Source organism: Marmota monax, unplaced genomic scaffold (assembly GCF_021218885.2).
Source record: "Marmota monax isolate L192 unplaced genomic scaffold, Marmota_monax_Labrador192_F-V1.1 WCK01_AAM20220418_F8-fsc00026, whole genome shotgun sequence".
Taxonomy (NCBI): domain Eukaryota; kingdom Metazoa; phylum Chordata; class Mammalia; order Rodentia; family Sciuridae; genus Marmota; species Marmota monax.
In genome coordinates, this window is record NW_026693108.1 from 3,745,134 (window position 1) to 3,761,534 (window position 16,401).

General features: G+C 42.9%; 1 protein-coding gene across 2 annotated transcripts in view; it reads right to left on the reverse strand.

The window, feature by feature from the left end:
- The window catches only part of Myo16 (myosin XVI), a 537,302-nt gene that overhangs the window by 321,760 nt on the left and 199,141 nt on the right, over positions 1 to 16,401 (reverse strand). For both annotated transcript variants that reach the window (XM_046454924.2, XM_058582735.1), the window contains exon 4: positions 11,682 to 11,825. In XM_046454924.2, coding sequence (XP_046310880.1) covers positions 11,682 to 11,825 — 144 coding nt within the window. The remainder of the gene's footprint in view (positions 1 to 11,681; positions 11,826 to 16,401) is intronic.

Consider the following 16,401-nt stretch of genomic DNA (forward strand, 5'->3'; position numbering starts at 1 on the left):
CAGCAGGCAGGAGTGTGGGGGCTGCCGGCCCCTCGCAGGGTGGGGCTCTCCGAGTCAATCTGACAGGTCCAAGAAAAGTCCTTGGTTTTTAACTAGCACCAAGATTTTCTGTTTGTAGGGACATGGGTGACAATTTCCAACCCAGCTGATCTGAAACCGAATTTTTCCAGATTTGTTTTTTAAAGGGCACTTCATTGCCTATCTTCTGAAAGCTATTATATGGCCCTGATCACTATGAATACCAAGTCAGGATTTTCACCATAGATTTCAGAAACAGCAGGGTTACGTAGAGATATATTTTCAAAGACAAAACCCAGGAACAGAGGGCCTCCTGTGTTCAACTGCTGCTAACCGGGGTAGGGTGAGGCATCCCATGTCGTCCAGCCCCTCTCAGGTCACTGGCCTTTAAATCAGGTGAGATCAACTGCGTGAGGTGAACAGTGGGAAGAGAAGGCGCCTCATCAGCTCTGCGCAGAGATGGAGAGTCAGTGTTCCTGGAGAGGACCAGCTTGAGGGGTAAAGAGCAAGAGGGCAGAGGGCCCGCACCCAGGAGGGCCCAGGGGTGACCGGCACACAGGGTCACATGCTCCTCGGTGAAGACCACAGCTAGGATGGAGGAGGGAAGTGCGACCGACTGTCTTATCTCTCAGGATACTAGGTTGTGACTATGGAAATGAAGGAAAGAACGGATTAAGTAACTAGAGAGGAACAAGAAGGAGCCTCTGTGGAGACAGCGGTGAGGACGTGGGGTGTAAGTGAGGAATTTAGCTCTCAAATGAGGATAAATAGGAAAAAAATCTGTGCTGGACTGTGAGTGGGGAGTTGAGGGCACTCGAGCAGGGAGGCTTCCATCCTCCTGGCAGAGTCGAGCAAGGTCGACCGCAGGAGAGACGGGCACCGTACCTGTGGTCAGGTACATGAAAAGCTGACAGGTGACCACACAGCACAGCCAGCATCCTGTGCCACCACTCAGGTTGGATAATCAGACTGGCCTTCAACCATCTCAGTTACCCATTCCCGGGAGGAGTGCAACCTCTCAAAACAGCCAGGGCAGTCTATGTGCTGATGTCCACCACACCAAAGTGACGGAGAGGTGACCTGTAACCACACTACACACCATCACACAGTAACACTCAACCAGGAAGAGTCCAAGCACCTAGTGGGCAAAGTTTCAGAAAGGTTTAAGTTTGGTCAGTTTAAGACACCTCACACAAAGTAGCAAGTTTACAGATGTCATACATTTTTTAAGTCATGACAGGAGAACTGGGACCCAGCATTGCCTGCAGCTCCTGGGAAACCATCGAGTGCCATGGGCACTGCCCATTAGATATGGACCATTGCACTCTCCCCCCACAGGCAAAGGAAGTGCTGATGTCAGATGTTCAAACGCACAAGGCCAAGGACTGGGAAAACCGTCACTGTCATTTCCAGCGATCAGCGCAGGGTTACGGGAGTGAAATGTGGTAAAGCCATCGCTGAGCGGCACTTAAAAAGTGACCGTCCCTTTGCTGGCATTCCCTCCTGCAGCGTCTCCTTTCAAGGAGAAAAAGTACCTTAAAAGACTCTTGGGAGTGTATGATGGTGACAATTCAGTACCCAGCAATGGCCTGTGAACCTTTCCAAAATAAAACTAATTAAACCATGTCCTTTCATTCTATGTCGTCAGTTTCTCGAACTCATGTCTAATAGACAGACACCCTGTGGAGCAGAGTTTGTTAAATGGTTCCAGGACAAGTGAGGTATGAAGCCACTTCCTTCCCAAATGTTTCAACAAGAAAGAGAAAGTCTAAGATGATCAGTAAGCAGCACAGGAGACTGCTTTACCCAACAGTAACTGTAAGGAACGCAGCTTTATTACATTGTCTTCAAAATAATTCACACACACACACACACACACACACACACAAAAGAGGCCTTTGTTTCTACAGTTAGAAATGCGGTGAACTGCTGAAAGGTGCACCCAACTGCTCATGGTCCAAAAGAGCAACCAAGGCCACACCAGCAGCCCACGTGCAGAAACTCAGGTCCAGCGTGTGCCGATGACCGGCCTCTGATCACAATCAAATGGGAAAAGAGTGAAAAGGATCCACTCCCCAAGAATCACAGGGTCCAAACAGCAGAGGGGAGTCCCTGGCTCCACCTGAGCAGGCACACGACACAGCTGTACCTGAGGACATTTGCAAGCACTCAGAGCACAGCTGCTTTAACATGCCAGAATTTTACACAAACATGCACACGCGTGTGTATCTACCTCTCTATGTGAATATGTTGAAATAATACGAAGATCTTCAAGAGAATAAAACGTGACTTGAGCTAATCAAATTTGACTTGTGAATTTACTCTTGAATAATAAAAGGTTTCTCAAAAATCTGGGAAAGGGAAAATTATCTTGAAATTATTTTTTAAAATGAACTTTAAAAAATTTAATTTATAGAGATTGGTGTTGAAATATGGTACAAGTTAGAAGATATTTTAAAATTAGAACACCTAGAAGGCAAAATTAAAATTACATATGAGGAACCTCAAATACTCAATGAAAGGGTAAGCAAAAGAAAATTCTCAGCGAGCAAACTTTATGTAATTATAATAATAATCACATAGACATGATTAGGCACAGTAAATATAAATTATTTAAAGCATTAAAATACTGTTTTATGGGGGGGCCCAAACATTTGCATTTTAGATCACATTCCATTACTAACCTTTCTAATATTAAATAATAGCTGAATTGCCTATGACCTAGAAATGTTCCTCATTCCCAGTGAGATACGTCAGTAAAGTAGCTAGGAAACTGCAAATGCCTATCCAATTGTACAATACTAATTGTAATAAAACAAGTTTTTAGATTTGAAAATACATTGCAGAAATCCACGATGTTTGGACACACCACAATACCTAAAATACAGTGGATTTAGATAGCTTCTATTTCATACTTAGAATTCTTTAAAGTGTCTATAGTTTTATTTAACACATGATTCTCAATATTTGTGCAGTCCATATTTGCAAATTTACCTACTTGCTAAAATTTACCTACAACCCCAAAACCAATATTAATGGCATTTTTATGTCTCTTGTGGATATACACAGAGTGATGCAAAAATTATAGTCACCCAACATGTATATTTGCACTTGAGGTCAGACACAATACCCTGGCCTCTTGTTTTGGCTTTTCATAGTAAAATGTGCTCTTTGTGTGGCCTACTTAAGTGCAATGATTTTCATTCTGAGCTTTGAAAATGGCCCTTAACTGTAGTGCTAAGTGCTGTCTAGTGTTCCTAAGTGCAAAAGGCCGAAGGCTGTGACAACCCAGGCACAGTGGTGCACGTCTATAATCCCAGGAGCTCAGGAGGATCACAAGTTCAAGGCCAGCCCCCACAACTTAGCAAGACCCTGTCTCAAAATAAAATATAAAAAGGGCTGGGGATGTGGCTCAATGGTAAAACGTTCCTATGTTCAATCCCTAGTCCTTAAAAATAAAGTCCATGGCATGCTCTAAGAGAGAATCTACATGTGTCAGGTAAGCTTCACCCAGGAAGGAGTTAAGGTGCTACGGCCAAGTTCAATGCCGAGTTCAAGTGAGTCAACACATTAGATATTGAAAAGCTATCTTTAATATGAAAAAAGAGATCACACACTGATTAACTGATGAAATGTGGTGACAAATGCTTAGAAAAATCTCACCATGTGCTTCTCCTAGGAGCAAAGCTCAGTACTCATTAATTTTGTGTTCATGGTGTATTTGTAGCATAAACTACCCTGAATAGTGAGAATCAACTATGTGTTCTATCTCTTAGTATTCCTCCCCAAATCTAAGTATTCAACTTACAAAGCTGTGTTTCCCAGGGAAATGTGTGAGGTCACAAAGGGAGTCATGATCTTACTAGCCTACTGTGGGGACTTTTAGCTTAGCATGAATCACATCTTAAGAAATGTGGCTGCCAGGCCCTGAAACCAGCCTTTAGGGGCTCAACCTGTCCCCAGCCTTCCACCTGGCCATCAGCAGGAAGGCCAGCCTCTCTGCGTCGGTCATTTCACCTGTAAGAAGCAGAAACTGCTAGCACCTCCCAATAGCAGTCTGTAAGGACAGAGTGAGCTGATAAGGGAGAAGCACATAGGAAATGCCTGGGGCAGGGAGCCTGGGTGAAAAAATCATTAGCATCTCTCAGAGTTTGGTAGATGTTTAGGCAAAGGCACTGACAACATTCTCAGTAGCCAGGCCTACTCCAAGACATTTGTGATTCTATTGAAGTAGCAATGTCTAATGGTGCTAAATATGTGACACACACACACACACACACACACACACACACACTCTTCTTGCCACAATTCACAACAGCAGTTCTCACCAACCGAAAAAAACCACTTTATAGGCGACTTCCAAAAGAACTTATGTGATTCAATTATCTTTCATTAATCTTTGAACTCATACTCCTGACCCCCACAATATTCTAACCTCCTTCATCTCAGCTAACAAAATTTAAAATTCCCAGATGCACCTTGCTGACCTGCACAGGAGCCAGGGCCCAGGGTAGGCCCAGGTCCATCCCGCCACCTGCAGACCCACCAGAGCTCAGGCCCCTCTGATGACCTGCACAGGAGTCCAGGCCCAACACAGGCCTGGGTCCCACCACTAGCAACACCACTTGAGAGCCCAGCTCTAACCCACTTCCACCTTGAGACAATCCCCATAGCCTTCCCCACACGTAGCCTCGACCTTGGGAAAACAGACAGGGCCTAGAAGCAGCTGCATCTTGGAACAGGTAACCCAAAGCCAGTGTAAGATCCACCCTTTCAGCCCCATCTCTGGAAGACCTTGCATCCATCTTGGGGCACCTCCAATGCTATCTCGAGTTACCTCCTGTTATTGCCACCACCACCTATAGCATCTGTCCTGGGACACCAGTAGGGTCTGGAGCCCAAAACCAAGGTGAGGTACAGATAATCTGCACAGATACTACAGATTATAGGGTAGAAACTGTATTACATCAGATCCATGCGGCAAGAAAGGAAATCACAAAGACAGCATGAAAAAACAAGGGAGGAAAGTGCCCCAAACAAACCAGGATCCTATGAAAACAGGACCCATGGACAGCAAGGTTGGTGAAATGTCAGAGAAGAAGTTCAGAAGGTTCAAAATTAAAATGGTCTGTGAATTAAAGAATGACCTACATTAGCAAATACAGGCAAAAGTCGATCATCCAACAAAGAGATAAGGAAGCAAATATAGGTAGCAGAAGATTACTTCAAGAAAGAGAGAGAGATTCTGAAGGAAAAAAATCATAAATCCTTGAAAGGAAGGAAATAAACCAAATAAAAAACTCAAGAAAGCATCACTAACAGACTAGATCACTTGGAAGACAAAATGTCAGATAATGAAAACAAAGTACACAATCTGGAAAAATCAAGTTAACCACACAGTGAAGATAGTAAGAAACTATAAGCAGAATATCCAAGAATTATTGACAGCATCAATAGTCCAAACTAAGATTTATTGGGATAGAGGAAGGCACAGAGTTTCAAATCAAAGGAATGCACAATCTCTTCAATGAGATAATATCAGAAAATTTCCCAAACATGAAGAATGAATTGAAAAATCAAATACAAGAGGCTTACAGAACACCAAATGTACAAAATTACAACAGATCTATACCAAGGCACACTGTAATGAAAATGCCTAGCATACAGAATAAGGATAGACTCTTAAAAGCTGCAAGAGAGAGGAATCAGATCACATATAGGGGAAGACCAATTCGTATCTCAGCAGATTTTTCAATGCAGACCCTCTAAGCCAGGAGATCGTGGAATAACATATACCAAGCTCTGAAAGAAAATGGATGCCAACCAAGAATCTTATATCCAGCAAAACTAAGCTTTAGATTTGATGATGAAATAAAAACCTTCCATGATAAAGAAAAGTTAAAAGAATTTAAAACTAGAAAGCCTGCACTACAGAGCATCCTCATCAAAATATTCCATGAAGAGGAAATTAAAAACAATGATGAAAATAAGCAGAGGGAGGGATTACACCAAAGGAAAATCTAATCAGAGAGAAACCAAGTCAAGTTAAATACCAGAAATAAGCAATAATGGCTGGAAATACAAATCATGTCTCAATAATAACCTTGAATGCTAATGGCCTAAACTCACCAATCAAAAGCCATAGATTGGCAGATTGGACTGGAAAAAAAAAAAGACCCAACAGTATGCTTCCTCCAAGAGACTCATCTCATAAGAAAAGACATCAAATCTCTGTGCCTTCCTCTGTGCCAATCCATGAAAGGTTGGGAAAAATCATACCACTCACATGGACTGTGGAAGCAAACAGGGGTTTCCAGAATATTATGATAACAGAACCTATGGACATCCTCATATCAAATAAAGTAGACTTCAAGCCAAAATTAATCAAAAGGGATAAAGAAGAATATTTCATACTGCTTAAGGGAACCATTCATCAACAAGACACAACAATAATAAATCTATATGCCCCAAACAATGGGGCATCTACAAACTCTTCTCAAGTTCAATAGTCAAATAAACCACAACACAATAATTCTGGGTAACATTAACACACCTCTTTCACCACTGGATAAATCTTCCAAACAAAAGCTGAACAAAAAAACTACAGAACTCAATAATACAATCAATAACTTAGACTTAACTTAAATATAGACTATTTCAGTCTTCAACAAGAGAGTACACTTTCTTCTCAGCAGCACAAGGATCTTTCTCTAAAATAGACCACATGCTATGCCACAAAGCAAATCTTAGCAAATATAAAAAAGTAGAGACGCTACCCTGCATTCTATCTTATTATAATGGAATGAAATTAGAAATCAATGATAAAATAAGAAAAGCTACTCCAACACCTGGAGACTGAATAATATGGTACTGAATGAACAATGGGTTGCAGAAGACATCAAGGAGGAGATTAAAAAATTCTTAGAGTTGAAGGAGAAAACAAATACAACATATTGAAATCTCTGGGACAGTTCTATGAAGTTCTATGAAGGCAGTTCTAAGAGGAGAGTTCATTGCATAGAGTTCATTCCTTAAAAGAAGAAAAGTCAACAAATAAATGACTTAACATTATGTCTCAAAGCCCTAGAAAAAGAACAAATCAATACCAAAAGCAGTAGAAGACAGGAAATAATTAAAATCAGAGCTAAAAATCAATGAAATTGAAACAAAAGAAACAATTTTTAAAAAACTGACAAAACAAAAATTTGCTTCGTTTGCTAACTGCTGACTCCCTTTAGCAGAAACAGTAGGCGCTCGAATACTTTGGGAACTGAAACATTGAACATATGGCACTAAACCACATACAATGGCACTAAAGTCTGCAAGAAAAATAAATCTCTCTTTTGAGGTTGTTGGCAGGAACATATTTTCATAGCAATTAGAATTTTTATGGTAACATATTTCATCAAAATTTATTCAAAAGTGAACTATTTCCACGGATGGATATCTGGGCTCACGCTAGCACTGTGTACAAAAGGCTACTTGGACTTGGTCCACCCATCAATCAAACCTCTCAGTGGTACACTTTTATGACTTGCTCGGTTCATTTTTGCCATGACTCTAGAATGGAAGAAGTCTTGTTCACTGGGGAGCATCTAGAACTCATCACTCAATACATTCTTGGAGAAAGTGTGAAGGAATGAGCCAACTGGTTCCCTTGGGACAGTCCCCGTGTCATCCATAGTGATCAATCACGTTCCTTGGAATGTGAATGAAGATGGTGATCTGAAGGTACACCTTCTGGATGAGTAATAGCAGATATATCACTTATACACGAGGTGGGTGATTCTGTGGTGTGAGAACCAGCCCTGCAGAGACACGAGAAGGCTCTCAATCACCTGGAAAGTGCAGAGTTTACTCTATAATCATACATGAAATAAAACCAGTTTCTCCTTCTCGATTCCACCTTTTAAAGACAAGGAACATCAGACAATGAGACAATTTGTGTGCTGAAGCAAGTACCTCTAAATTAAATTAAAGGGTGATTAAGAGAAAGAAGACTGAGGGGAAGGGAGGAGGAATGGGAAAGGGGAGGAACTGCAGAATACAACTGAGTAAATTATTCCATGTGCTTGTATGAATAGGCACAGCGTGTTCCAGTTTCCAGGAAAACTATGATGCAACAACTTAAAACAATGATAAATAAATAGAAGGAGGACTAACAGTAAAAGAAGGGTATTAGGGGATGGCAGAAGGGGAGAGAAAAGTTCTAAAGGTTGAAATGGAGCAAATTATGTCAAAATGAACCTCAATATCATGTATAACTAGTGACAAAGAAACAGTAAATGGCAAAAACAAAAACAAAGAACAAAACACTGCAAGGATAGGAATGCCAGGACACGTAAAATTATGAAGACAGTACACAATTCCTTTTACTACACATGAGTTATTATGGACAGCTTCCAATTCAGGCTGACTTCCAGAAGTGACCCTTTGCTCACACACCCATCGATTCATGTACCCAGCAGGTGTACACTGAGGGTCAACTCAGTGCGGGGTGCAGTTCTGACAGACAGCTGTGTTCACATCCACTAGCTACTTCTGTGACTTGCTGGAAGCTAACTCTAAAGTAAATGCCCGACTCGGAGCTCCTCATACACACCACTAGTGTAAGAGGGTTTGAACCAAATTTCCAGCCTGGTATTGCAGGCAGAGGAGGTGTTTACTGTGAAGGCAACTGGCCTCTGGACAGTCGAGTTAGTTTGTATCTCATGAGAACCAAGAGAAAAATAAGCAGTCATTTAAATAAGCGCAATGTTCCTAAAGAGGTGAGATGTGAAGGCAGGCAGGTATGTGCTGATGACCTTTGGGACAAATGGGGTCACGTGCCAAGGATGAGGAGGAGAGAAGAGAGCACAGAAAAGGATCATGGAGACGCTCCTCAACCCAATGGAGCTCCCACTGGGTGTGCCAATGAGGTGAAGGTATCCCAAGTTGGGTGAGAATCTGCCATTTCTTCGAAATAGTCATCCCTTTGTCTAAGAATATATTTTGGAGACTGGGATTAGTGCCATTGCCGCCGATTTGTTTGGAAGATCTTGTGCAAATTCAGTAAAAAGAAAGCTAATATACATTTCCTCTTCCATTCAAAGAGCTCCTGGGGAGAGCCGAGTCACAAGCCACCTGGCATGGTGACACCCAGACGCAGTATTGGAGGCCTGCAGAAGCCTGGCTCTGGCCGTGAACACGTGCCTCTGCCCTCAGGGTGGCCTCCGTGACTTGCTTCCTTTAGTCCCCTGGTGATGTCTGATGCTTCTGCTATCGGATGACACTACATGCTGCAGGTGAGGCAGGCTGCCGGGGTCCAGGTATGGATTCAAGGAGATCACCTAAAGAAGAGACCCTCCTGCCCTGTGCTATCATAAATTAGGAGGTGAGACATGTGAGAACTGAGGGAGAAAGTTTGGGTTGGCAATGAACTACAGCCGACAAACCTGTCTGAATTCAAGAAGGTGAAGTCTTGGGCCATCAATTTCACTAAGGAAATGAACACTAACTTTTGAGAATAAATATGACCATTGTGTATGCAGGGAAAATTAAAATAGTCTCTTTTGGCAAAAGGTTTAGTGTAATTAATAACAATTAACGAAAGTACATGGAAACAGGTTTTGAGAATATTTTGGCGTCTCCCATATTCAGGAATAATCAGAACACAAGCAGAACACACAAGTCACCATGCAACGTGCTCTTCCATTCTCACAGCCCAAAACCAGCCACCTGACGCCCGTCGTCCAGGGACTGAACTATCCAGAAGGGCACTGAGCAAAGACCGCGAGCCAAGTCCCTCTCACCCAGCAGAGCCTCACGCTCCACGAGCTCCCAGCATCCTAAAGACTAGATGTTCTCCCTGCACGGTGTCCCTCAGAGGAGACCAGGGCCCTGGCTGGTGTGCCCTGCATTGTCCTGGACTACCGCGCATATACTCGGCCTTCCTGCCGCCGGTCATTCCTCTTACGCTCTATTTTGTCAAAATTAAGATTCTAATAAAGATTCTAAATAAAGATTATATTCTTAGTTCAGTAGCTTCTACATCCTTTCATGTAGAGAATGAGCACTCCCAAAGTTTCTATTCCAAGCTGATCTTTATTTCTTTTGTCCTTCCTTTTTAATTTAACACAGTCTCCATCTTAGAATATTTAAATAATAATAAAAAAAATTTCAGTGACATATATCCCCACTTTAGAAAAGATCTTACAGGACAAATGAGAAAAATTAAGATGAAATGAATCCTCTTACAAAATTAAAGAAGTCCTAGGGGCCAGGGTTATGACTCAGGGGTACAGCTACTTGTCTAGCATGCATGAGGCACTGGGTTCAATCCCCAGCACCACATAAAAATAAACAAATAAAATAAAGGTATTGTGTCCATCTTCAATGAAAACAAACTTAAAAAAAATTAAAGAAGTCCCAGTTTATAGTGTTTAATGCTCAAATGCCTCTGCTTCTAATTCTAAAAATGGAGGCAGGGGATAATGTAGTCATTTAATTTTGTCCCATTAAAAGATACATCGAAGTTCCACAACTGGTATCTAGGAATGTTCCCTTACTTGGAAATAAAGTCTTCGCAGATGTTATCCAGTTAAGATGAGGTCCTACTGCATTGGCTGGGGCCCTGAATCCAGTGTCTGATGTCTTCAGAAAGGAAAGGAGAAGGCGACTTGGACATGGGTGCAGAGACTGGAGACTGGAGTGGGGCATCTACTAGCCCAGGGATTCGAGGACCATCCAAGGGCTCTCCGTAGAGCCCACGAGGGATGCAGCATTGCACCCATTTCAGACCTCTGACTCCCTGGCTGTGAGGGTTCAGCCACCAAGCAGGCGGAAATTTGCTACGGCCGCAGAGGCAGTGAGTGCAGGAGGACCCCAAAATGATGGGCTCTGCTCAGGGAACCCAAGTACAATTCTAGGGTTTGTTTTCGGCATATGTGAAGCTGCTTAAAATATTTGAACAAAATTTTCTTGCATGTAAAATCACGAGAGCTTAGGTGAGATAATGTGTGTGAAAAGCCAGGCGCAAAACAGGAAGTCATTAGGGAATTACATGATTTTTATTAATAATGGGAAGAACCCAAATCATTCGTCTTCTTATACACCAGTATGCTTTAAAAAAATTCTTGCATAGATTCCTAAAACCCTTTTAAGAGATGAACTAATCATAAAATAGTCTTAATTCCCAACTGATATGTGTGGGCATTAGTGCCAGGTCTAAGATGTAAGAGAAAGCAACAGACAGCAAACTCCACTGCTTGCTGAAGTTTCCATTTTCATGTACAAATGCTGTGGGCAGTACTGTGCTAGGGGAAATCACCAGAAATGCAATAAAAGCCACATTTCCATATGATTGCATGCCCATTTAGCTAAAAATTTAACAAATGATAGTGAATTGAAAAATACAACGAACACCCCATTTCAGCCAGCACTGACCTGTATCAATCATGCATTTGCAAAGAAAGGCAAGAGGGGTCAAGCCTGGCCTGGCATCTACACAGGCTTAGCACTATGTGACCCCCAACCTCAGACACTCATGATCCCGTGTCCTAGGTGCACAGATGAGGACATTTTCCTCAAATGAAACAGCACACCTTGTGAATGTCATTAAATACACAGGCTAGTGCGGGCCACCAAGTCTTGAGATGGCAGATAAACAGAACTGAGTGGCTTACCAGGACAAGCAGCAGGACAATGTCAGGGTTGTCACATGCACAAGCGATGTGCATTGGCGTCCAGAAGTCCTCATCCTGGTGGTTGACGTTGACTCCTCTGTCAATCAGGACCTCTGCGATGAAGGCATTGTCATAGCGAGCACACTGAACGACGGGAAAAAGAAAACAAAGTTGTAGCCCGGTGTGACCTACTGCTAAGGTTCACAGATGGACGGTTTTACCGTCAGCTTTGAAAGAGGGCAGCCAAACGGGAACGAACGTGTTCACGCTCCCCCGCTAACCCGAAGAAGGGGCAGAAGTCACACTGACAGGGAACTGGGCCCACAGACAGTGGACACGTAAAGGATAAGGCAGGGAAGATCTCATGCTAAAAAGTGTTATTTCACCTATTGGTTTCCCGCCATGTGGGTAGGAATATCAGAAAATCTTGCGCCATTCTCCATAATTGTTTTTTTTTCTAAAACTCAGATTCGATCATATTACACTTCTACTTCAAAGCATGAACAATTCTTAATTGCCCAAAAGAATAAAGTTTAGCCATTTTATTGCACCTGAGATAGACAAAGACACTGCAAGATCTACTGAACTTGAATCTCTAATCATTCTGAAACTGTCTGCAGGAGACTTACAGGCACATCACAACAGGCCAGACGGCAAGTTGACTGGTGAAACTAGAATGTCTTCGGACATAGATTTTAATGACTTCATGGTACTTTATAGATATTTCACAACCTATTAAATCAAATCATCTAGGACCTTACTTTGTTCTTATTTTAAAACCCAGATGAATGTGACAAGCCCCATTCGGCGCTGGCTGAAAGGGTACACGGACCTGGCAGCTGTGCCTGAATGGTCTTGTGCTTTGATAAATGCTCTCCTGATACCACCTTGAATTTTCAGTACTTTTCAAAACTTCTAGATATTCATTTTGCACAGAGTTATAAAAAATCATTCTGTCCTTTTATTAATGTTTTCAAGTGTATATTTCTAACTTGTATTAATACCAAGTGCAAATTAGTAAAATTATTTTTAAAAAAGACCTATTAATAGATGAATAAAACTTCTGGGTTGTAAACCATGTCCTTTTTATAGGATCTGAATGGCCCAGAACAGATCTCCCTCCCCAAAATCAATATTCTGGCCAGAAATCCTGTCATGCAAAACTATCCACCTCTTCAAAACTAATAGTACAATTACTAATAAATCATGATAATATTTCTGCTTCTAAGTGACAGAGGCCAGAATTACCTTATTGTTGGACTCAATTAGGGAAAAGAAAGACAAGACCTATGACCACTAAAAGTCCAGTTGCACACCAGACAAGCCCTGCTGTGGTTCCCGCCCATGGCCTTGAGGGAGGTCCATGGCACAGGGAGAGCCACAGGACCCAGGTGGGCTCATCAAGTGTCAGGAGCTGCACAAAGACAAAAGGCCCCTCAAGCATGCAGCTGGATCCACCTACCCTCACTCCCTGAAGTCAGGGAGTGACCACCAGAGAAGGAAGAGCACTTGGAGCTCACAGTGGCCAGACTGGTGCCCGTTCCCTGTACACAGCACGGGGCTGTGTGGTGTTCCAGGCGCGTCTCCCCTCTGTGGAGGGATGATTGGTTCTAAATGAAGTCCTGCTCTGCCTTGCAACCTAAGAAATCTTACATTCAAGTCTTGAAAGTGTCACGTTGTTTCCAAATAGCAACAGTCCCCCAAGAACTCAAGATTATTTTCAGAAATACAAAAATATTCAGTACCCTGCAAGGCAGAATTTCCTGTCTAGAATCCAATAAAAATTCCCAGGAATGCAGAGGAGCAGACGCCAGGACACACGGTAAGAGAAAAACTGGCCAAGGGAAACCATCGGAAGAGGGAGAGCTGTTCAAATGGAGCCAGCCACAGGAAGAAGAGAGAGACTCGGTAACTTGTGGGGATGGGAGGCCCCACGTGGCCGAGATGCACCTAAGAGCAGATGAGATGTCACAGAAGGAAAGAGCAGTGGGCCTGGAGACGTCACGCGAATCCCACAAAAGAGAACAGAGGAGAAAAATGATGCTAAAACCTGAGCGCAGCACCAGGGAGCCCGGGGACCTTCACAGGCAAAGACGTCAGAACAGAGATGAATGTGCTTATTGTTGAAATAGCTTTAAAATCCAGTTCAGCATTTAAGGTAAGGATGGAGCTTAGGGCTTATGATATATGTAAATGTAAACTGTGCTGAGAGGGAGAACAGAACGTCGTCAGTCATGTTATCAGCTGTATGTTAAAGGGTAGGATGTTGGTGGAAACCAGACTGGGATAGGCCGAAGTTATATCCTAAAATAGGAACACAACCTCTAAAATAGCAAATACAGTACATAATACCATGAGCAGATGAACCTCAATCATAGAAAATAATCCCTAAGAAGGCAGAAAAAGTGGAAAGGGGAGTAGAGGGCACTAGTAAACAGAGCCAAAGGGTGGACTTCCACATGACCCTACAAGCAATCATGGAAATAAGTGTGAACCTTTTAATGTCCCAGTTCAAAGGCAGACTAGATGAAGCAGCAAGACATGAGTCTACAAGACATCCTGAATGCTTTCTGCTAAAATTAATAAAATCTTCTGCATTAGTTAATAAAAAGTGAATAGTAAATATTCACTTTACCACTTCTCACCAAGTTGACCCGACAGGTCCAGCCAGGGCAAAAGGAATGGGAGCCAGCTAGGATGGAAGAAGACGGAGAGCTGCCCCTTCACAGGTGACATTTCCCTCCATGGGGAAAATGCCATGAAAGGTCTGAACTCATCTAACCAACCACTGGCCACAGCAAAGTTGTAGGACACAAGATCAAGCCTCGGAAATCAATGGTATTCTAGATACCAGCAACCAAGTTTAGGGAAATTATTTTTTTTTAATTAAAATGATATAAGTTTTTTGAAATATTTGACAAAAAAATGTAAGACTCACATTCTAAAAATCAACAAGACATTGGTGAGACAAAATTTTTGAAGACCTAAACTAATGAAAACATGGGGTATATTCTTGGGTGAGAGGCACAATACCATTAATGAAGCCTCCTCATGCTGATCCATCAATTTGACTCAAATGCAAGGAAAATTCTTGCAGGTGTTTCTGTAGGAATTGAAAATGTGAATCTAAAATTTATAAGTTAATGCAAAGGACCGAGGATTGCCCCCAAATCTTAGAATAAGTCATTGCATCAAAGCTACCTAACTTCAAGAGCTCCACTGACACTAATCGACCAACAAGCATTCCAAAAGCCTGCAGAGAAGATTCAGGGGAGAAAAAGTATTCTTTCTGCAAACTATGCTGAGACAACTGGGCATCCCTGCAAGGAAATATGCTTCTGAACACCGTGCATCACAGGCAAAATTCACCCTTAATGAAAAGGAGTGGAAAATGGGAAGGCTAGAATTATAACAGGGATTAGGAGACATCTTTGTGAGGACACATGTGGTCCTCCGTTCCCTGACAGCCTCAGGAGTGTTCAGGAAGTCGGGTGCCACTCCATGGCCTCAGGGCCACATGAATGGTGGCCTGACCACTGCCGGATGCCAGGAAGCCATCAGGGCAAAGGCAGACATACGCACCTTCACGGAAGAGCTCTCAGCTGAGGTATGTGCATCCGACACTCCAAGCCCCATGTGTCAAGAGCACAGGCCTCACTAACATCAGGAGCCTGGCAGGGTGAGCTGTGAGCCTACCCACCATCGCTTCAGGCTTGGGAACAGTGACAGAGAAGGTGAGGACCAGAACAGGAAGGTGCAGCAAACTGGTTTCGTCATGTGGCACCCAGAACCCACCTATTCTGTGAAATCCATCTGCAAGTGATTCTTTTTTACTCTCTTGATCTTTCTGATCACACCTGCACAAAAAACAAGGTGACGTCCTCCATCTGACCTGTCAAGCTACCCTTGTCCTCTGCCCCAGGAATCCACATTATAAACGAGGTGTGGATTTTCAGTATCTTTCACCAAAAAAAGTTAACAAGATGCAAGGCTGAAAGGGATATCAGCCTTCTGGAGCGAAGTGACGTTCAGATTCACATTTCAGAGGATTATGAATAATAATTTGACAGCAATAAATACCTTCTAATCACACCTGTCTGAAGAAATGAAGAAAGCTGAACATCCCCGCTACAATGTTCTTACAATATTATGGTTAGGCGGGGAATCTAATTCTCCCTACAGAGGATTTCCTTCAAGCTAGCAAATCTTCCCGGTTCAGGCTCCTCTTCTTGGTATCATCCAATTTCTGGTGACACCTTACAGCACGGAGAAAATGAAGGAGCCCGCACTCCTGTCGTGCTCAGCAGAACTGTGACAATACTTCTCTCTGCCTGCAACATGGAGCATGTCTCCATGCTCACCTGAACCATCCTCTTCCTTTCAAAATACCAAGAAAAACTCAGAAGATAATCTGTTGGATCTATTGCAAAATGAAAAAGTGGGGCTTCTTATCAATAATTTCAGGACAGTGAGTGACAAGACAACAAATCATGAAAACTCGGGTGTCCTTCTAGCATGACCCTATGGCTCCATGGACCACACATCCCAGAACCAGATCCACTGTCCTAACAGCACCCTGTGACTCTATGGATGACCCAACCCTGACCAGGCCTGCTGTCCTACACCACACATCCCTGAACCAGGCCACTGTCCTGCAGGACCCTAGGACTCTCTGCACCACACGCTCCGAACCAGGCTGCTGCCCTGCAGGACCCTGTGG